We start from the raw sequence: 22,962 nt of genomic DNA, 5'->3' as shown, positions 1-22,962 counted from the left end.
TCGTTTCAGGTCCGTTTTTGGTCCGTTCTTGGTTCGTTCTTGATCCGATTCAGCTGAATTCTTGCCTAGTATATAAAAAAAACGCTGAAAATCTTGAAAACGTCAATTTCAACATTTAAAACAGTTGAAAAAAGATTGCAAACCCTCAAAAATCCTAGATTTTCTATTTTTTTATGCCTCCCACCAAAAAAAAGTGGAAAAAATGTCCCACCCTCTAATTTTTGACCAAATAGCATTAGTCGACCTCACACATAAAACAATTTGGACCCTTTTCCCACTTTCTCTTCTAGCTTCCCGTTTTTGGCGCCTTTTTTTCTACTAGGACACTAGAAAACCCAAAAAAAGTTCTGCTATTTTCAGAAAAGTAGTTATAACTTGAAAACCAAGAAAGCTAGAAAAAACTGTTCAATATCAAATTAAAGAGCATAAAATTTTACATATTTTTCTAGTTTTCAATGTTTTGCTAGCTACTGTAGTTTCAGAGATATGCGCATTTTAAGTTAAGCGCGCGCTGGAGCTTGGTGGCCTCTTCCCCTGCATATTTAGAAAACTACAATAGCTAGCAAAACGTTGTAAATTTCAAAAATTTCAAACATTTTAAAATCTACATCTTTGTAGCTTACAAGTTCTGACTAGCTACCATTGTTTTTGAGTTATGCGCCTTTAAAAAAACATCCCCTCCCTTCCGACGCCCGATGTCCGTGCGCTTTAATGACGCATAACTCAAAAACTATTGTAGCTAGTTAATCATCAAAATGTTTCAAATTTTATGTTCAACAACTTTTTAATTAACAACTTTTTGATAACTACTGTAGTTCTGGAGTTATGCGCATTTAAAAAACATCCCCTCCCTTCCAATGTCCGATTTCCGCGAGCTACCCTTAAAGGCTCATAACTCAAAAACTACGGTAGCTATCCAAAAGCTGCAAATCACAAAAACGTGTACAATTTGGTGATCTATATTAAGACTCTGTACCAATTTTATCTAGCTATCATCGTTTTTGAGTAATGCGCCTTTAAAGTTAGCACCCACTCTTTTTTAAGGCGCAGACAACTATATCTTTCAAAAGAAGAAGTAAACACTTTTTGGCGCTTTTTTCCTAGATCTTTTTTGCTCAAAGATCCCCCAGAGACTATAATATATGCATTGAGTTTTTGTGTTCCATCAAAAGAGACGAGCTATTTAAAACAAACATCTAAGAAATAGGGACCAAAACGTTCTAGACTCTTCTGGAAGCTTCTAGGATCCTTCAGGCTTTACAAGAGCTTTCCGAACAGTCTAGGACCTTCTGTAACCCTAAAAAAGCTTCTAGACCCCTCTAGAATGTCCTAGAACCTTTCAAAACCTTCTACAATCTTTTCAGCATGGCGACCACCTCTGTTCCAGCCCCTGGTGTCCAGGATTACGACCTAATGCAGCCTGGAATGTCTCGATTGAACTTAAATAGTTTAAATCCAAGTGGAATCAATTTGGCTCGAGAATATGAGCAGTTGAAGGTCGAATATGATACAATTATGGAAAAACTAAACCAAACAATGAATAGTATCAAGACGTTTTGGAGTCCCGAGCTTAAAGTGAGTGTATCGTTCAAACCAAAAGAGAAAGGGGCTGATTTCCAGCTATATAATTGCTCAGCATAAAATTCTACACATTTTTTAAGTTTACAGGTTTCCAATAGCTACAGTAGTTGTTGAGTTATGCGTCTTGGCCGTCAGAGGTCCCTTGTTAAAGGCGCATATCTCAAAAACTACGGTAGCTAAAAAAAGAGTTGTGAACTACAAAAATCTGTGAAATTTTACGCTAAGCATCATTGCAATTAGAATGTTTAAAATATCTACCGTAGTCACTGAGATATGCGCCTTTAAACATAACCAAGCTAATTTTTCAGAGAGAGCGTCAGATGCGTCGTGACGAAGCTAATCGGATTGCTCATTTGGAGAGAATGGTACAGTCGGGAGGGATCGGTGGTAATGAATATGGATTAGGATCCACAAACGAAGGTAATTATCTATTTTTATAAATTTAAAAATATGTAAAACCGCTTAGATTTGAGCAAGGGGCCTTCTAATAGTTCTATCGCTTTTTTTAGGGCTAGAAAACGCTGGAAAAGAAGAGAGTGCAAAGAAATCTAGCTTCTCTGCGTCTCTCACTCCTCCCCAGTATTTCAAAAATCACTAAAAAAAGAAGCAAAAAGAAATAAAAAGGTAACTGGAGGTATGGGGAATCGAACCCCAGACTTCTCGCATGCAAAGCGAGCGCTCTACCCCTGAGCTATACCCCCACACTCTCGTTCGAAGTGAATGGCGGTTATAAATGGAGAGGAAAATGGGAAATATTGGAAGGGTCGCAACTTTGGAAGGAGAAGAGATACTGAAAATTTTTCAACAAATGAATTGTTGGAAATTTTATGCTGAGCAATTATGTAGTTAACAACTTTTTTGTAGCTAAATTGATTTCAGAGATATAGGGTCTTGAAGATAGCTTTAGTTAGTTGCGAGGTTCTCTGTGTTCGCTTAGGTGGTGTGCGTTAACTTTAAAGGCGCATAACTCAACAAGTACGGTAGCTAGGTAAAATGTTTAAACTTATGAAATGTGCAAAATTCAATTTCACACAACATCATATTTATTAATTTGTAGTAGATATTGTAGTTTTCTAGATATGCGCCTTTAAAATAGGGTTCATCCCGAAGCTAGACGTCAGCGGGGACCCTCTCTTTGAAGCCGCATAACTTAAAAACTACGGCCGGGTCAAATTTTAAAATAAAAATATATAGCCCATAAGATGGTAAGCATTTTGACAGATTACAGCTGTTACCTAGCTAATGTAGTTTTGAAGATATGCGCCTTTAAAGTAGAGGGCGCCCAAGACCAGGACTTTGGCGGGTACTTTTTCTTTAAAGGCGCATAACTCAAAAACCATGATAGCTAGGTAAAAATTTTACATCACAACGTTATAGCACATGAAATTTTACACATTTTCCTAGTTTTGTGATTTTTTATAGCTGGCTTAGTTTTCGGGTTATGCGCCTTTAAAGTAGACAGTACCTCGGAGCTAGACGTCGACGGGGACACTTCCTTTAAAGGCGCATAACTCAAAAACTACAGTGTAAAAATATAGAACATAATATTTTACACATTATACAGTAGTTTGTTACAGCTCTCCAACTCCGTATGGAGCTACGCGAACGCGACGAACGAATCCGTCAACTCACCACCGCCCTAGAATCTGGTAGCAGTCATGGAGCAATGGATGGAAGAGTCAGAGAACTGGAAGACACTATAATGAGACTTCAAGACCTTCTAACAACAAAAGAGGCTCAATCAATGATGGCATCACAAGATCCATCAGGACGGCAAGCTATAGAGAACGCATTACGACGAATTGATGAAAAGCAGGCGAGAATCGTGGAGTTGGAAGATGAGCTAATGAGACAGCGAATGGGAAGAAGTAATCAGCCGAGAGATTTCACTGATAAGAATTTAAGTGGACATGAGATGAGCACAATGAGGATGAAAATGGATCGAAGTGAAGTTGAGCTGGCTGAGAAGAAGCAAGAGCTCATGGGATGCCAGAGTAGGATGCAGACTGCTGAACAGACGGCTAACGAGATGAAGAGTCACCTTCAAGTGCTCAAAGATCAATTGACGAATCGAGAACAACATAATACTTTGTTACAAGGCGATGTTGATGCATTACGACAGAAATTGGACTCGAAGAATAAGCAATTAGAGCAGAAAGATGAGAGAATAGCGGTGCTGGAAAGAGATCTGTCGAGTGCCAAGGCCGATGTATCGGATAAAACGGAATTGATCAGGCAGACCGAGATTAAGGTGAGCATTTTAAAATTGAGGATGAAATGAGCTTCATAACGAGCCCAAACACGGCTAGAATCGGTCAAGTTTGAGCAGCTTTGTTTTGGGCTCAAAAGTTAGGAAACTTGAATTACCCACATCTCAACTAGTTTTGAAATTTAAACATTTTTGGCTATACTTTCTTAAATAGCTTAAGGAGAGCTTCAAAATGAGCCCAAACACGAGTAGGCTCCGCCAATTTTTAAATTTCACCTAGACACGCGACGCACGACCGCGACGCTCCTAAAAAGATCAAAGTTGAGTGATTGTAGTCGTGTTTAGGCTCATTTTGAAGCTCAAAAAGAGTTAAAGACAGCGCAAAAAAAGTTTTGAAGATTTGAAACAAGATGAGTGAGAAAAATACGATTTTGGAAAAATTTTCACAAATTTGAAAAGTTTGAAACGCCCTTTTTACGATTTTTGTGATATTTTTTTGATTTTTGTCATTTTTTGGGGCGTTGTTTTGCGTTGAGCTTCAAAATAACTCCAAACACGACTAGAATAGCTCCACCTTGAATTTTGGGGTGCGTCGCGGTCGTGCGTCGCGTGTCTAGGTGAAATTTCAAAGTGGGCGGAGCCTAGTCGTGTTTGGGCTCATTTTGAAGCTCAAGACAAAACAAATTGATTGGTAGTCAGTTTGGTGTGATAACTTCAAACTCTCCCTAACATTTGGACCACTTTGTCTCTGATGAAAATTTTAATAAAGCAAATTTTTAAAAAATCACGATTTTCTGCATTTTCCTTCTTCCAAAAAGTTTCAAACTTTCCGATAATTGAACATTGTAATTTAGTAAGGTCAAAAGCTTCGAAATAAGGCAAATTTCAAAGTTTTGGATTCGTCGCGGTCGTGCGTCGCGTACTTGCCTGTAATTTCAAAGTGGGAGAAGCCTAAGCGTTTTTCTGCTCATTTTGAAGCTTGAAAAACAATACATCTGAATTTGGGACGTTCTAAGCTTTGAAATAAGCCCAATCACGACTAGAATCGCGCAATTTCTATTTTTCGAGAGCGTCGCGGTCGTGCGTCGCGTGCCTCGGGGGAAAATCCAAAGTGTGCGAAGCCTCCCTCTATGTCGTCCTACATTCTTCCCAGCCATTCTAACAGAGCCCCGTATTTGTTCAGAATCAACGGTCAATACTTTGACTGCTTCCTTCACAGAAACTTGTCTATGTGGAACCGTGTATGTAAGGTGATAAATTCTAAGCTCAGTCCGGTGGCGTTTGCTAAGCGAGTAGGAGCGATTCCTTATGATATTCTGATCCCTCCCACTTGACCTACAGTACTCTAGTCGGTCCGTCTGGTCATTTTACTTTTTTTATTTGTACAGGTCCCACTTCTTGCCAAATTATCTATCGATTTCACCCCCATGCATTGCAAATAAATATATTATTAGTCGTGTTTGGGCTCAATTTGACGCTTGAAACACAATAGATCTGAATTGAGACCGTAGAGGACTTCAAAATGAGCTCAAACACGACTAGAATCGTTTGAAATGCTTATTTCCGAAACTAGCCGAGATATGACTCAAAATCCTTATGTGGAGAGTTTCAAAATGAGCCTAAACACTGCCAGATAGTGATTTTTCAAAACTTCAAAACTTTCAAAATTTCAAGATAAGTTTAGACGCTTTAAAAACAAACCAGATCTTAATAACCGATTTTTTTGCAGACCTCCCAACTAATCGGACGAATCGACAGTCTTGAAAACACGGTCCGCGAGAAGGAACAAGACCTGGACCGCGCGAAAATCCGCCTTCTATCTCATCCAGACGTTCAAAAGGAGAAAGAAATGACCGAGAGAATTGAGCAAGGGGAGAGAGAACGTATAAGGCTACAAGAGCATATCGATCAGCTAAGAAGGAATTCTGAGAAAGAGCATTTGGAGCAACAGAAGACGTATCAAAACGAGATGACACAGTTGAGAGGGACCATTGAGAATCTACAAAAGGAGTTGGCGGACAGAGATATCCTTTTGGAATCCCAAAATGAGAAGATTGGTGATATGAATCGAGATTTGAACCAGGCAAAGAAGCGACTGGATGATGCGATGGTTGATAAGGGGACTGATGAGCTTAGGATGGATGTGGAGGATGCCAGAAAAGAGGTTGAGAAACTTCTGAAAATGGTTCATTCGCTGGAAAAGGAAAACTTAAATTTGACAGCCCAAATTAAGCAGAATGCCGAGAAGACTACAGTACCCCCTTCTTCTGGAAGTGTAGCTGGAACCTTGACAAAGAGCTCTAATCAACAATCAAATCTTCATAAACGTATCGAGGAACTTGAGGAAGCCCTTCGAGAATCTGTTTCGATTACTGCGGAGAGAGAAGTTCACTTGTCGCAGCAGAAACATCACTTACAACAAGTCTCATCGCAATTGAATGAAGCCCGGAAGGAAGTAGGTTTTCATAGCTTCAAAATGAACCTAAACATGGCCATCAAACAATGGTTTTTGTTCTCAAAAACAGCAAATTCGTTTTTAACCCCAATTTTTGCTTATTTTGACATTTTTTGAAATTCTACGAACTCCTATTCGAAAATTAATGTCACCATTGCCTTAACCTTGTTCAGAGCTCCAAAATGAGCCCAAACACGACTAGGCTCCGCCCACTTCTATGTTCACCCTTGCGCACGCGACGCACGACCGCGACGCGTCTAAAAAATCAAAGTGGGCGGAGCCTAGTCGTGTTTAGGATCATTTTGAAACGCTTATAGAGCTAAACATAACTATGTATAGTAATTTGTAGATATTTCGAAATTTTGGAAAAATGTCAAAATGTTCGGAAAAAAATTTCCCCGGAATTTTCTCAAATTGCCCATATTGAGAATGTTTAAACTGTCTAAAAATAGGTTATTGACAATTGTGAGCTTTTTAGCTTTAAAATGAGCCCAAACACGACTAGACTCCGCCCACTCTGAATTTTCGCCCAGGCACGCGACGTACGACCGCGACGCACCCAAAAAAGAAAATGGACGGAGCCTAGTCGTGTTTAAGCTCATTTTGGAGCCCACTCAAAAATACGTAGATTAGTACTGATTTGAAACGGCTATCTTCCGAACTAGCCGAGATATGACAGAAATTCTGATTCTAACAGGGAACAAATAATTTAAACTCAAAATTATTTTATTTTGACTTTTTTAAAGGTTCTGCAAGCCAATAATTTGAGTTTAAAAGGGTACGAGCTTTAAAATGAGCCCAAACACGACTATGCTACGCCCACTTTGAATTTTCACTTATGGCACGCGACGCACGACCGCGACGCGCCGGAAAACTCAAAGTGGGCGGAGCCTAGTCGTGTTTGGGCTCATTTTGAAGCCCATGATGAAATAAAAATGATTTTGATGTTTGTTGTCAAATAGCAGTCTGCAGAATTTCAAAAACGGTGAAAAATATTTTTTGAAAAATAAAAGAATGTAAAAAAATTTTAAAAATCCACCGATTTTATTGATTTTTTCCAGATTTCCGATCTCCGAAGAAACAAACAAAGCGTATCTGAGGGTGGTGATCGAGATCAAATGATTCGAGCCATCGAAACCGAAAGAAGGCAGCATCTGGAGCAACTCTTCCAGCTAAAGTACCCATTTTTCTGGAATTTTCCCCAAAAAATCGATAAATTTTCCAGACAAGAAGCCTTGTTAGCAGCGATATCAGAGAAGGATACTCATTTGGCACTTCTGGAAAAATCTCGAGGTCCTCGAGATGAAATTGAGACAATTCGAAGGCACAAAGACGCGTTGATAAGGAAGTTGAAGCAGGAAAATGAGAGGTTAGTTAAGAGAATCTATAGAAAATTTTGCAATTTTTGATTTGCGCTTGTAATTAGCTTCAAAATGAGCCCAAACACGGCAGGAATCGGCAATGTTTGAAAATTTTTATTTTTGGGACCCAAATTATAAAACATTAAAGGCTCATATATCATCTAGTTTTTCGCATAGAGATTTGAACTCAGCAGCTATCTGCGTATTTTTCAATGCGCTTCAAAATGAGCCTAAACACGACTAGGCTCAGCCCACTTTCATTTTTCAAGCGCGTCGCGGTCGTGCGTCGCGTGTCTGTGGAAAATCTCAAAATGGGCGGAGCCTAGGCGTGTTTGGGCTCACTTTGAAGCTCTTTAAATTTGACATTAAGAAAATTAAGTTTCAGCTTGTGAAAATGAAAATTTAAAAAGTTATCGACAACATTCGGAAATTTCGGAGAGTTCGAAATTTTTAATTTATGGCATATTTTGTATAATATTGCCCCGGAAAACTTGAAACTAGGATTTTTAGTTTGAGCATGCTTAGTGCTTCAAAATGGGCTTAAACACGACTAGGCTTCGCCCATTTCGAAAATTCACGCCAGCACGCAACGCACGACCGCGACGCGACTGAAAAACCAAAGTGGGCGGAGCCTAGTCGTGTTTAGGCTCATTTTACAGTTCTTCTCACGACAAACACGTTAGTATAATTTACAATAGCCGAAAATGAACTTCTAGGCCACCAAGAGCAAAAATTCGGTACCAACAACATGTTTCTCAGTTTTCACGATACTGTAACCCTTAAAATTTTTGTTACTCGCTGACGCAAGATTTATTTTTAAACTTTTTGTAGAAAGTGCTTCATAATGAGGCTAAACACAACCCAATTTGACCGTTTTTTAAGGATACTGTACCTTCTTAACGTTGATGGCCCAACATTAGCCTATTTTTGCACCTGGTGGCGTAGAAATGCATTTTCAGCCTAAAATAACTATAGGACTGTATTTGTTATAAAACGCGCTTTGAAATGAATCTAAACACGACTAGGTTCCGCGCATTTTGAAATTCGACCTAGATACGCGACGCACGACCGCGACGCACTCGAAAAATCAAAATGGGCGGAGCCTAGTCGTGTTTGGGCTCATTTTGAAGCTCTTGGCAAGCCGAATTCGAATCTAACAATATTTTTCAAGAATAATGATGCTGTCTTCCAGAAGAGCCATGGTTGCCCATCCGGATCCGACCATTTCAATGAACGCGATGGCTAGCGTTATCCCTGGAGCGCCGTTGCCAGCACCAATTATTCCAGGCACCATTGGACATCCACCACAAAGTCATCAGAATCCCCACGACGATGATGCCGATGGAATTTGGGCTTGAATTTAGATTTTTAATTTTTCTAATTTTTCAAATTTTTTGAAGATTTCATATCTTTTCACTTTTTATATTCTGAAATCTCACACAATTTTTCCCATGTCCCTTTGAATATTTTAAGTCTCGCCCACAATTTTCTTTCACTATTTAATTGGGTCTTTTATGCCGAAATTTGCATTTTTCAAATTTTCAGATTTTTTGAATAAAATTAGTTATTTATTTTGCAAAAAAATTCAAATTCCCGCCGGCTGTACCGTAGTCCGCGCGGCTTCCACAACACCGTTGGATTTGCCGGCCGACATGAGTGCCTTCAGAAAATTTTCCATGATTTTTGAAAAATTGGAAATCCAGGAATCGGAATTTTCGGAATTTTCTAGAGCCAAAGTGGTCCGGTTGGTTTTAGGCTCCGGAATCTGAAATTTTCAGATTTTTTAGGCTTTTTTAGGCTTTTCCAGGCCTGAATACCTTAATTTCCTTGTTTGGCGTTGACATTGGTACTGTAGTAGTCTTCATACGGCGAGATTCAACGCGCGTATTCTGAAAATTGGTGTTCTTAAAACACTTTTTGAACCTTTTAGGTCCCTAAAACTGAAATTATGTCAACTTTGTTATCAAACTCGTGTTTATCACATTGAGAGATTTAAAATGAGCCCCCACACGACTAGGCTCCGCCCACTTCCATTTTTCCTAGAGACACGCGACGCACGACCGTGACGCGCGGGAATATTCAAAGTGGGCGGAGCCTAGTCGTGTTTGGGCTCATTTTGAAGCTCATAACGAGACAAATGCAGAATTCTGATTAAAACTTACATGACCTGAACCTGTTACAACTTTATCGGCATTCATCAGAGCGATGAGAAGAAGGATTAGAAGGACCAGTTTCATGGTTTTTTTTTAGGAAAGTGACATCTAGAAGAACCTGGACCATTTTTGAATGAAAACTTCTATCTTCCCAGAGTTTAGAATTCATAAAAATTGGGAAAATTATGATTGTTTTCTAGGTTTTGTGACTGAGATTTTGATCAGTGTTCGTGTTTTTTTGTGATATTTGAGTTTATAACAAAAAAAATCGGCATTTAGAAGTTAAAATTCTTATCGAAACTTTACCACATCGTTTTCGTCCTGTTAAGAGCTTCAAAATGAGCCTAAACACGACTAGGCTCCGTTCACTTCAAGCTCCGCCCCCTTTTAAGGGGTCCAGTGAAAATGAGCGGAGCCTAGACGTGCGGGGGGGTGCGTTTTTGAGCTTTCAAAATAGCAAATTCGAATTTCTCATGAAAAAACTCTTTGAAATGAGCCCAAACACGATTACGCTCCGCCCATTTCGAAAGCCCACCCAGACACGCGACGCACGACCGCGACGCGCCCAAAAACAGAAAGTGGGCGGAGCCTAGTCGTGTTTGGGCTCATTTTGAAGCTCACAGCAAGAAAAGTCAAATAAAATAGTTTTCAAACTTCAAAACTCAAAAAATAGGCCACAATGTGCAACAGTTAGGCCATCACAGAAAAGTTGACGAAAAAAACATTCCTCTCAGGAAATTTTTCTTTTTCGCGACCACTTTTTGCCGGCCAATTTTAGCGACCTAAAATTCCCACATCTCCTCATGTGTGGGGATAATTGTAAGGAGACAAAGGGGTGGGTGTGAAGAATGGGTTACTGTAGACAACACAAAATGACTCATGGGAAGGACATGACTTCTATCTACTTCTATCTTGTTTCTTCTTCCTGGGAGCATAGGGAACGCTGTGGAGTGTCCCTCCCATTAGGGGTAAATGCCCTCATCTACAGTAACTCATTGTTTCAAATCCATCCTTCCCACCAACTATGAGTCATTACGTGTCATCTACAGTAACCCCAATTAACACCTTTCCTTTCTTGCTATTCTATTCCACCCTCGTTCTCATATTTTCCCTCTATCATCAGAATATCATCAGAATCTATTATCAGAAGGTGTCCCTCAGAAAACAGCCGATTTGGGCTCTCATATATTTAATAAGAAACAAAATTGGATCAAAGTTGAAAAACTACTCCTTCGCTTGCATTATCACTTTATAGGAAAATTTCGGGAAATTTGATATTTTCGGTTTATGACATTTATCGTAAAATATTTTCTTACAAAACTATGATTTTCAGTTTGAGCATGTTCCGCGCTTCAAAATAAGCCCAAACACGACTAGGGTCCGCCCACTTTGATTTCTTCGACGCGTCGCGGTCGTGCGTCGCGTGCTTTCAGGAAATTTCAAAGTGGGCGCAGCCTAGTCGTGTTTGGGCTCATTTTGAAGCTCTTGGTGTGCCCATTCAGAATCTAAAACCGAATTTCAAGAAAATCCAAAAACAAAAAAGTTATGAAGCCGCAAAAAAATTCTGGAAATGTCAAAAAAATTCCAGGTAAATCATTTTATTCGGGGTAAATTGGGAAAAAATCGTTTTTCAGCTTAAAAAAGTACATTTTCAGCTGGAAAAATCACTTAAAAATGGTGCATTATACATTAGAAACGGGGGAGTGCAATTATAATACAGGGAAAATTGGGGAAAAATTTTAAAAATTTGAAAAAAAATTTTTGTCTGAAATTCCAGAATATTCTAGAAACAATTCTAATCCATGACAATCGTGTCGAAAATTCTCGAATACTGTTGCTCTTCCATCTCCTCATCGCTATCGTCTTCTGCACCATCATCATCGTTGGGACGTCTTCTTTTCCCTCCGAGTCCTTCGCGAGCTCCCAATCCAGCCATAGATGCTCCAGAGGGGGGTCCATCGTCACGTCTCCTGATGCCTCTGACGTCTTCTCGAGCTCCAGCTGCTCCAGAAGCTCTAGATGCTTCGCGAGCATTACATCTACACCTATGGCTGTCTTCAGAATCCGTCGTCACGTCTTCTGAATCCTTCTCCAGAATTATGAACATCCGGCTGAGCAATGACGTCTTCGTGGCGTCCGACATAGAAGAGTAGTATTCGGATTTCGAGATTTTTTGAATTTCTGCTTGCGTTTCGAGATTCTGAAAATTAGAATTTTCGATTTTCAGAATTTCAGAATTTCTGAATATCTGAATTCCTGGAATTTGTGGATTTTCCGAATTTCTGAATGTCGGAATTTTCAAATTCCTGAATTTCTGAATTTCGAAATTTTGCCAAATTTTCAGACAAATTCTCACTTGAATAACGTAGTTTTGAAGTCCGGCCAGTCCGTATCTCTCCGACATGATCAATTTCCACGCGGGACCCATCCATTTGACATCCATCAGCCATTGCTCAGCCTTAAACGCCACCAATGAGCAATCGAAGCGTTGTGACATCCTCAGAAGTGATTCGACATTGCGTGACGTCACCAACGAGTGGGCGGAGCTTAAAAATTTGGAGACTTGGGGAGGAAAAGTTTTTTTTTCCAAAATTTTCAAGATTGTCGGATTCTGATAAAAATTGATTTCACGACCTGAAATGACTTAAAAAAGAGGAATCTGTTAAAAAAATTCCAAAAAATTCAACATTTGAAAAAAAAATTTTAAAGAAATTTTTCAAAAAAATTTTTTCTTCAATTTTCGAATTTTTACAATTTTTTTGACAGTTTCCTCATTTTCAAGTTGTTTCATGTCGTGATATCAATTTTTATCAGAATCCGACAATTTTGAAAATTTTGAAAAAAAATTTTTAAAGAAATTTTTCAAAAAATTTTTTTCTTCAATTTTCGAATTTTTACAATTTTTTTGACAGTTTCCTCATATTCAAGCCGTTTCATGTCGTGATATCAATTTTTATCAGAATCCGACAATTTTGAAAATTTTGAAAAAAAAATTTTGTCAACATTTTCCAACCAAAACCATTTTTTCACTATTTCTTGAGCATTTTTGGATCATTTTAAGCCATTTTTATACATTTTTTCGAGCCTAAATAGGCCATTTTCAGCATGTTTTCAGTCATTTGGAGCTCACCTGAAATCCGGATAAATGTGATGCAGAAAATCGATAAATTCGGTGAATTTGATTTGAGAATCATCGATCGAAAATTCAGAATTCGGTGGATTTGACGAGGTGAAGAGAGTGTGGAAGTATGGAGAGTACAGAGACAGCAGCTGGAAAAAATTTTAAACAATTAAAAAATTTTTTTCGAAAATCTGATTTTTGAGCTTTTCAGACAGATTCAGACCATTTTCAGTTTCTTACCCGTCATTTTCTGATCATTTCGGGACATTTCTACCAATTTTTGGTGATGGCCGAGTTTTGGTGGCCTAGAAACCCCCAAATTCGATTTTTCAATGTTTATTTTATTTTGGATACAGAATGAGACTTTTCAGCCGTTCTAAAGTCAAAATCGAGCTGAAAATCATCAACTACAAGGCAAATTTGAACGCGGTCGAGTTTTTGGCTTTCGGTGACCTAGAAAACCAAAAATGTGATTTTTCGTCCTTTTAAGATTGTTCTAGATGAAAACAAACGCAAAATTCAAATTTCTTGCAAAAAATTAATCTAGGAACCATCAAAAAACGGCTCGTGGCCGAACTTTCCAAATGGTGGCCTAGAAATCTCAAAACTCGGCCGCGTTCATTTTTAGTCATTTTCGGCCGTTTTTCGTCATTTAAAATAGAACATTGGGATTTCGGACCTTGGGAAATTCGAATTTCGGCTTTATTTCAACTAAAATAGTCATTTTTAGGCTGTTTTAGGTTGGTGGCCTAGAAAATTCAAAACTCGGCCACGCTCATTTTCCGCCATTTTAAACCGTTTTCATTGTTTTAAAAAGGGATTAGGGGTTTTGAGCTATGGGAAACTCGAATTTTGGTTTTTTTCCTGTCAAAATATCAAATTTGGGATCGTGGCCTAGAAATCCAAAACTCGGCCACGTTCGTTTTTAGTTACTTTAGACCATTTTCATCGTTAAAAAAAAGGAATAGGTGTTCATGCTCGTGAAATTCAAAAATGCGACTTTTTATTTCAGTCAAAATGCTCAATTTCAGGATGGTGGCCTAGAAACCCAAAACTCGGCCATGTCGGTTTCCAGTTAGTTTTGGTCTTTTTTTGACGTTCAAAGATGGCTCTAGATGAAAACGAACACAAAGTTCGAACTTTTGGCAAAAAATTGGCCTAGAAATCACCAAAAAGCGAGCGTGGCCGAACTTTCCATTTGGTGGCCTAGAAAATTCAAAAACTCGGCCACCATGAAAATTCTTGTTTTTTTGGGGTTTCTGGGGTAGTTTTTGATGGGGAATTTGAATTTCATAGTCTCAACTGACAAAAATATGTGTTTGTATATGAAAAATCGATTTTTCGGATTTTTTTTTTTTAATTTCTGCAATTTTCAGCCATTTTTCGCTATTTTTCACAGTTTGAAATAGAAAATAGATGTTTTCGGCTATGGGGAATTCACATTTCAGCACTATTTTCAGCCCAATCTCACCTGTTTCTGCACGAAGACTTTGCGTCCTTCGACCACCAATACCGTATCGTAGAATCCATTTTGTGGCTCTTCAAAGTTCAAAATTGGCGCCAAAACCAGTCCGCTCACATTCAAAATGCGAATTTTGAATTCCACAAACAGGAAGTCCCCTCCAATCGAACCTTCTCGATTTTCTTCACAAAAATTATGTTCCGAGTCGAAATCCACATGGCGAAATTGCTCATTTCCATGGGTTACTGTAGTGGGCGTGTCCTGTTGGAAGCATACATCGGCTGAGACCTTCCAGAGGCGACTCAGATTCTCAGGCATGCAATATACCCGGGTACTGTAGCCATTTTCAGTGGTACGGAGCTCAAAAATCATCGAAATTCCTCGGAAATCCGCTTTCCACTGCTTCTTTTCGCCGAGATTTTTGAGCGATTCGCCATGGACACTGCGGAATTCGAAATCCGAATTTTCTTCCTTATATGATGGTCCAAACAAGCAGGTCGTCGGCGAATTTTGGAGATTTCGAGAAGTTTCTCTCATCTGAAAATTCGAAAAAATGAGAAAATTCGACGAAAAATGACTAAAAATGGCTAAAAATGCCTGAAAAATTACTGAAAAAGGCGCAAAATAGCTAAAAACTAAAAAAGACCCCACTCGCGCGGGTAGATCAAAAATATTTTATCAAAAAAAATTTTTTTTTTTTGATCTATGAAAAAAATTTTTAATCGATTATTTCAATGATAAATACAGATTTTTGAAAGTTGAAAACAAAAAAATCAAGTTCCCCATCAAAAACTACCCCAGAGACCATAAAAAAACCAAACATTTCCAGGTGGCCGAGTTTTTGAAATTTCTAGGCTACCATTTGGAAAACTAGGCCATGTTTGTTTTTTGTGGTTTCTAGGTCAATTTTTGGTGTAGAATTCGAATTTATGGTTTATTCTCTTTTCAAATGATGGAAAAATCACTAAACCGCTAAAAAAAGATTAGGCCCCGCCCACTTTAAATGTTAGAAGTGGAAAAAAAACAATATTTCAAGCGGAAAATAGAATTTGTCATAGTTTTTCATAATGAAGATCAAATTTCCCATCAAAAACTACACCAGAAATCACGAAAAAAAACAAAAATTTCATGGTGGCCGAGTTTTTGGATTTTNTAGGCCACCATTTGGAAAAGTAGGCCATGAGCCGTTTTTGTGGTTTCTAGGCTAATTTGTAACGTAGAATTCAATTTTATAGTTCATTTTCATTTTAGACCGCCGGAACGTCACTAAACCTCTAAAACATGATCAGGCTCCGTCCACTTCAAATGTTAGAAGGTGAAAACTACATTTCAGCGGAAAATGGAACTTCTAGAAGTTTTTTGTTCTCAAAATCGAATTCTCTACCTCGAATTTACTACCCCAAAAACCAAGAAAAAACCAAAAATTCCATTGTGGCCGAGTTTTTGGATTTTCTAGGCCACCATTTGGAAAACTAGGCCACGAGCCGTTTTCGATGGTTTCTAGGCCAGTTTTCAGCGGAAAATCAATCAGGTTGATATGTATGTGGAAACGTCAACATGAAAATTTGCAATTCCCATTCAGATTGTGTAATCAAGGCTCTGAAGTTATCATTTTATAATTAAGCTCTAGTTTTTCTGATGGCCCATTATTTCTCCCTTTTTCTGAGAATGGCTTGTCTACGTCTCCAAAATATTGAAATATTGAAAACAAAAAAAATCATAAAATGTGTATGCGATGGTGATCATAAAATATGATCATAAACAATACCTTTTTTCGTTTTCCCAGCAAATTCTGTACAACTCTCCTGATAGCCAGGGTTGCAATCTGTCGGGTTGGCCAACGGGTCGGCCCGGCCCGGCCGGTAAAGCCCGGCCCGCCGGCCGGGCCGGCCCGAGGGAAAAAAAACCAGGGCCCGGCCCGGCCCGGCCGGCCGGCAATTAATTAATATTTGAACGCGCGCCATTTTTATTTGCAACGATGCTCCGATATGACAAGGCGCGCATTGTTTAGCAGCCCGTGTCGATTTACGGGGGTTTGTTTTGTTTTTTTTCGACGATTTTTTGCGTTTATCAACCGATTTTTCTCCTTTTTTGTCGCGAATTTCCTGATAATCCCTATTTTTCATAAAATAATTATTTTCAGAGCAAACGACAACGGTAAAACAAGAACAAGATTACTGTACAAGCGTGTGGAGATGGTCGTTCTGGGTTCGCAAATAGCCACGAAATTTCCACACTGGCTCGCTGATTCTCTCACTAATTGTAGTGATTTTTCTAGTTAATTTTATGTTATTTTTCTATCTTTTTTGTTGGATTGGTTGATATGAGCTTTAATTTTCTCCCCCGGTTTCCATTTCTTTGTTTCCCCTTGTTCATTTATACGGTTTTTACATTGTTATGCTACTTGTTAAGAAATAAATTCAAATAATTCTTCAATAATTTCTGTTTTTTCTTAAATTCGAACGGGCCTAACCGGCCGAACCGGCCGGGCCGGGCTGGCCGGGGCTTCCGGCCGGGCCGGGCCGGAGAAAAAATAATCTCGGCCCGGCCCGGCCGGTTGCAACCCTGCTCAAAGCTCACACTATCTCTTTACATTTCCCTACCACTCTCTCACTCTCTCGCTTTACCCATCCCAAACCATTCCTTTTCATTATTCTATTCTACTCTCCCTCACAAATGGCTGGTTCCTGATTTTCCACCGGCCTAAAATTTATCGATTTTTTTTCGATATTCCCCTCTGGACATTTAGAAGTGTATTCCCTATTTTTCTGAATATTTTTTGCTGATTTTTCAAGTTTAAAAAGGTAAGATAATGTTAAAGCTTTCAAATAACCCTTGAAACACAGAAATTCGGATTCCCCATCAAAATCTACCCCAAAAACCATCAAAAAACGAAAATTTTCCTGGTGGCCGAGTTCTTGAATTTTCTAGGCCACCATATGGAAAGTTAGGCCATCGCCTATTTTCTATGGTTTCTAGGCAAAATTTTAGTGTAAAGTTCAAATATAAAATTCATTTTGTGTTAAAACACGACTAGGCTCCGCCCACTTTGAAATTTTACCTGGAGCACGCGACCGCGACGCGCCTGAAAAATAAAAGTGGGCGGAGCCTGGTCGTGTGTGGGCTCATTTTGAAGCCCAGAATCTATTTAATGCGAAAATCCTAAGTGAAAATTTGCCAGAATGAGTTTAAAACATTCAAGCTACTCTAAAACTCTCTTCCAGAAAAGAAATCGTCGGTCGTTTGTCTCGAATCCCACCAATTACTAAGGATCAACTACATTGTGGACATCAATTGGAATTCGGAGAGGTTGCGACTTGCCAGAAAAGAAATGAAGACTCGAATACGGTAGTTCAACCAAATACGGTAACTCGCAGTTCTAAAAATTTGAGAAAAGTGGTTTTTCAGAGACTCGCTGATGGACACACTTACGTGCTCCCGCCACCACCAAAAGCAGGTGATCGTGTTGTGCCATCCGGAAAAATGGTAGAATGCATCTGCACAATAGGCCTCTTCGCTCTTCTATTCATGTTTTTGAATAAACGTTTTTGCTTGAAAACCGTCGTGTTATTCTCAATTTTTCAGATTTTTTAATTACAGAATCTTTGGCATTTTACAAATATTGAAATTTTTACTTTGAGTTCATTTTTTTGAAGTTTAAACATTTTCGATGGATTTGGCTAATGGAGAGCCATTTTGACTGAAATAAAGTCCCATTTTTGAATTTCACGAGCATGAACACCTATTCCTTTTTTTTAACGATGAAAATGGCCTAAAGTAACTAAAAACGAACGTGGCCGAGTTTTGGATTTCTAGGCCACGATCCCAAATTTGATATTTTGACAGGAAAAAAACCAAAATTCGAGTTTCCCATAGCTCAAAACCCCTAATCCCTTTTTAAAACAATGAAAACGGCCTAAAATGGCGGAAAATGAGCGTGGCCGAGTTTTGAATTTTCTAGGCCACCAACCTAAAACTGCCTAAACATGACTATTTTAGTTGAAATGAAGCCGAAATTCGAATTTCCCAATGTTCTATTTTAAATGACGAAAAACGGCCGAAAATGACTAAAACTGAACGCGGCCGAGTTTTGGGATTTCTAGGCCACCAATATTAGATAAATTCATTTATTTTTACAGATTCTCAAAGGAATTCGTTTTGCAAGCGCCACGAGAGTTTAGGGACCTATTCGCTTGTGTTAAACTCGAATTTCTGGACATTTCTCAAGAGTAAGTACCGTACTTATAGAAAACAGAAAATTTGGTGGTGGCCGAGTTTTTGAATTTTCTAGGCCACCAATTGGAAAATTAGGCCATGAGCGTATTTTGATGGTTTCTAGGGTAGTTTTTCATGAGACAATCTATTTTTTGGTTCATTTTCATCTCAAACCATCGGAAAATTTTGAAACCACTAAAACACGAATAGACTCCGCCCACTTTTAATTCCACTCATTTCACAGGTCTCTCGGAGTTCATCGCCATGCTTTTCACAACAATGGAGGATTTTTTTTAATTTTTCAAAGTTTTTCAAATCTTCCTGATGGCCGTTTCAATTTTTTATTATTGTATCTGTTACTCACTGCCTTAAATAAATTTTTTGCCTTTAAAACTGTCTTGAAAACTTCTAATTTTCAGATTTCCCAATTTCAGAATTTTCGAATTTTCATAAAACTCGAATTTTTCATTTTTCAGTTCTTGTTTCTGAACTTTGAGCATTTTTGTTAGATTTATCTCGTCAAGAGCTTCAAAATAAGCCCAAACACGAATAGAATCGCTCAACTTTGATTTTTCAAGTGCGTCGCGGTCGTGCGTCGCGTGTCAACGTGAAATCTCAAAGTGTGCGGAGCCCAGTCGTGTTTGGGCTCATTATAAAACGCAAAACATGCTGGACTCAGATTTTGTCAAAAATTAAGCTTCAGAATGAGCACAAACACGACTAGGCTCCGCCCAATTTCAATTTTCCGTGGAGGCACGGTACGCGACGCGCCCAATAGGGACGCAGCCATGTTTGAACTCATTTTGAAGCTCTTGACATGCGAAGTCAGAATCTACAAGAAAATTTCAAAAAAGCCTAAAAATAAGAAAGTTATGACACCAAGTTGAGCGATTGTTTCTCTTACGTGTTGGCTGGTACACACAGGGGGGGGGGGGTCAAAATGACCGTCTCTGCGTCTCTCTCTCTTTGGAACACTCTCTCCTCCTTGTCTACTGCGCAGGTAGACAAGAGGGCGGAGTCTCACTGTCGACCCCTCTTTTCCTATTCCTCCTCATTCCATTACTCTACTCCCCCTACCAAATGGCTGGTTATTGATTTTCCACCGGCCTAAAACCCCCAAAAAACGCTTCAAAATGGTCCGGTAACTGAATCTGGACCTTTTGAAGTGTGTATTCTTTCTATTTTTCTGAAAATTCTATCTGTTTTTTTGCGGATTATTCAAGTTTAAAAAGGTGAGCTAGTTTTAAAAAATCTGAACATTCGGAAAATCAGATTTTTGCAGTCGTTTCTGACTTTTGAAACACAAAAATTTGAAATCCTCATCAAAATCTACCGTAGAAACCTTGAAAAACAAAAATTCGCCTTGTGGCCGAGTTTTCGAATATTCTAGGCCACCAATTGGAAAGTTAGGCCATGAGCTGTTTCTGATGGTTTCTAGGCTATTTTTTTGCAAGAGGTTTGAATTTTGCGTTCATTTTTATCTAGAACCATTTTTAAACTACAAAAATCTACCTAAAATGACTAAAAATGAATGTGGCCAAGTTTTGGGTTTCTAGGCCACCGATTGGAAAGTTAGGCCATGAGCCGTTTTTGATGGTTTCTAGGCTAGTTTTTCATGGAGAGCTTGAATTTTTGGTTTGTTTTGTGGTTGCATCAACTAGAAATACTGAAACATTAGCATTCATAATCTTCGTTTCGTTTCATGTACCAAAAAGCAGAGGATGGTCGATTTGAAGTTATGAAGCGCCTCGTTCACAGAACATCCAAACCGGATCTCATCTATTTTGCGATTCACACCGTTTTTCCAAAACTCTGCCTCAAATATGCTTCTTCGGATGGTTTGGAGAAGTTGTGCCGATCCAGAAGTTCTTCAACACTTCATTGTGGAGCACATGGATTTGAAAGTCGAGGATAAGGATGAAAGATGCTCAGAGGATTGCTTCAGAAAAGAAGGTTCTGGATCCGAGGTGTTGCTGTATGTCGCCAAAGCGTTTCTGAACGATCTGCTGCTCCGATCAGAAACATTGATCACTGGATTCTGCGAACGAGAGTTAATTGAAAAGCTCATGGAATACTCGACACAACCAGACGGCCGATTGTACACTGAAGAACAACAAGAAAGACCAAGCGTAAGTGGTTTGTGGGGTTCAAAGATGAAATAGGCCAATTCGAGATATTGGGCTTCATAATTTTCAATTTTTTTCATATTAAAATGTATCAAAATACCAAATTTCAGGGAATTCAAAAATCGGCTAACCAGATTCCAATGAGCCGACTGTTCCACATTGCTCATGCAAGAAGTACTGCAAAAGACGATAGAGCAATCGGACGTGATCAATGTGAAGAGAACAAATGTCCCTTTTTTTTTTGAATAAAATTGTTCTGCTTAAAAACCGTCTTGTTATTCTCAACTTTTCAGATTTTTCAATTTTAGAATCTTTGGAATTTCAAAAAACTTGAAGTTTCTCACTTCATAAGTTCATGGCTCCCAATTTAGAGCATGTCTGCTAGATGTGGATTGTCAAGAGTTTTAAAATGAGTCCAAACACGACTAGGTTTTTCCTACTTTGAGTTTTCGGCGCGTCGCGGACATGCGTCTTGTGCCATACGACGCCACCGCACATGGGACGCGGCTCATTGACTTGTCCAGTCGGCCTAACCCCCTCAAAACGCTTCAAAATGGTGCGGTAACTGAATCTGGACCTTTTGAAGTGTGATCTCTATTTTTCTGAATATTTCTAGTATTCCTAGCTTCAAGTTTAAGAAGGTGAGCTTATAATCAAAATCCGACTTTCTGAGTCATAAATCATCTTTGAAACACAAAAATTCAAATTCCCCAACAAAAACTACCCCAGAAACCCAGAGAAAACTGAAAAATCCGAGGGGGCCGAGTTTTTGAATTTTCTAGGCCACCATTTGGAAAGTTAGGCCATGAGCCTTTTCAAGTGGTTTCTAGGATAATTTTTCGCGGGAAATTCAATTTTTTAGTAATTTTGGTGTATCGTGTCATTTTGGCAATGAACTTGAATAGTGGCTTAAATTTGCCAACGTTGGCCAAAATGTGCCCAAATTGCCCAATACTCCCAATTTGCATAGAAATATGTAAAAAGTTTTGCAGGAAACCATGGCGAATGTTCCCTACATTCTTCATACAAAGCGGATCCAGCTAAAATTGTCAGAGTGAAAAAGTAAGTTCCTTCGAATCAAAAAATTGAAAAAAAAACTTATTTAATTCTAGATGTGACAATGAGGATTGTGATTGCAGTACAAATTCTTGTGACAATTATAGTATGTCCAAAGTCGTGTGCTCTGAAAAAGGCTGGATGTAAAAACCAAGTCTTCGAAGAATACCGACAACTACGAGGCAAACGCTTTTTTGCCAAATCCTCTGAAGACAAAGGAACTGGACAAAATGAGTTCATCATTCCTTACAACGGAGAAATCATCATTTCTATTCCTGAGCTTCAAATTCGAATACAAGGAAAATGGTGAAACCCATACGTACCCGTTCAAAACTGGTCGTAGGTTTTACATCGATCCTACAAAATGTGGAAACTCCGTTCGATTTGCCAATCATAGTTGTGAGCCAAACATGATTGCGAAGAAATGGATGGTCAACAATCGAAAGGAAGGACCAAAAACAGGCGTCGAGAGAGAGGGGGGGATGACACCACAGACACGCGGAAGATACAGTACCTACCGAGCAATAGGTATCGAAGAGCTATCGTTGCGCAATTAAAGATTCCGATGGACTACGTCTTCTTGCTGCTGTAGCCTTCATTTACACGGGTATCGACAGGTGTCCTATCAGAGCATCAGTGTTGCTATGAAAAACCTTCATACGAATCCAAGTCCGTTTTTTCCACCTTCTCGCTGCATTGTTTGAAGTATGGAAGATCAGCTGGGAAATGAGAACAAAAAAATTAAAAATGACCGAACAATTTTGACTTTTATAGGAATCCAGACAGTGATGCCATGTAAACGCGGTCCCAGACAATTGACGTTGAAGTCTGGGAAGGTAGACCACTAGAAATATCAATACACAAATACGATGGAAGCTACAGAAAACTCCACCTCGCTAGTGCATTTGATCTATTTTTCCGCAAAGAAAACATAAATCATAGGAATGGACTTTGAAACTTTTATTTCTGATTAAAAATAGATTAGATTCTGTTAGTTTCTTGTTCGAGTTGTTTCAGCAAAAAAGATGAAATGAACTCCTTGATTCTGTCCTTCGAGATGAACCACTGCAAAAAGAAACTTGTACGGAAAAAACAGTTTTTTCTTTGAGTTCAACTATAATGTTTTGACGCCCATAATTTGGCTTCTAGACGTGAATTACAAAGTCTGAATTGTTTTAAAAAGCTGTAGTGTTTTCATATATCAACCCATTTCTTTATTTCTG

The 22,962-nt window shown here is 38.8% G+C and overlaps 4 protein-coding genes and 1 non-coding gene across 5 annotated transcripts; 3 read left to right on the top strand and 2 right to left on the bottom strand.

Moving 5' to 3' along the window:
* Positions 1 to 1,365: 1,365 nt before the first annotated feature.
* Cbr-elks-1 lies at positions 1,366 to 8,964 on the top strand (the record flags this gene model as incomplete). Its single annotated transcript, XM_045236256.1, has 6 exons — positions 1,366 to 1,575; positions 1,890 to 2,001; positions 3,159 to 3,832; positions 5,520 to 6,281; positions 7,307 to 7,614; positions 8,799 to 8,964. The coding sequence occupies 6 exons, from the start codon at positions 1,366 to 1,368 to the stop codon at positions 8,962 to 8,964; spliced, it is 2,232 nt and encodes a 743-aa protein (XP_045097203.1).
* On the bottom strand, positions 2,211 to 2,282 carry CBG28573. The gene has a single exon. It is a non-coding gene (tRNA).
* Positions 8,965 to 11,554: 2,590 nt separating the features above from the next.
* CBG21071 lies at positions 11,555 to 14,879 on the bottom strand (the record flags this gene model as incomplete). Its single annotated transcript, XM_002634697.1, has 4 exons — positions 11,555 to 11,959; positions 12,116 to 12,305; positions 12,890 to 13,029; positions 14,352 to 14,879. The coding sequence occupies 4 exons, from the start codon at positions 14,877 to 14,879 to the stop codon at positions 11,555 to 11,557; spliced, it is 1,263 nt and encodes a 420-aa protein (XP_002634743.1).
* A 1,451-nt stretch (positions 14,880 to 16,330) lies between these two features.
* CBG21072 lies at positions 16,331 to 17,936 on the top strand (the record flags this gene model as incomplete). Its single annotated transcript, XM_002634698.1, has 4 exons — positions 16,331 to 16,375; positions 16,486 to 16,499; positions 17,567 to 17,708; positions 17,751 to 17,936. 4 exons carry the CDS (start codon positions 16,331 to 16,333, stop codon positions 17,934 to 17,936), a joined length of 387 nt encoding a protein of 128 aa, XP_002634744.1.
* A 2,444-nt stretch (positions 17,937 to 20,380) lies between these two features.
* CBG21073 lies at positions 20,381 to 22,049 on the top strand (the record flags this gene model as incomplete). The annotated part of the gene is made up of 3 exons (XM_045236255.1): positions 20,381 to 20,686; positions 20,794 to 20,911; positions 21,796 to 22,049. The coding sequence occupies 3 exons, from the start codon at positions 20,381 to 20,383 to the stop codon at positions 22,047 to 22,049; spliced, it is 678 nt and encodes a 225-aa protein (XP_045097202.1).
* Positions 22,050 to 22,962: the final 913 nt, after the last annotated feature.

Source organism: Caenorhabditis briggsae (genome assembly GCF_000004555.2).
Source record: "Caenorhabditis briggsae complete genome, chrIV, whole genome shotgun sequence".
Lineage (NCBI taxonomy): Eukaryota > Metazoa > Nematoda > Chromadorea > Rhabditida > Rhabditidae > Caenorhabditis > Caenorhabditis briggsae.
Note: the sequence above shows the minus strand (reverse complement) of the source record. Positions and strands in the feature narration are given on the sequence as shown.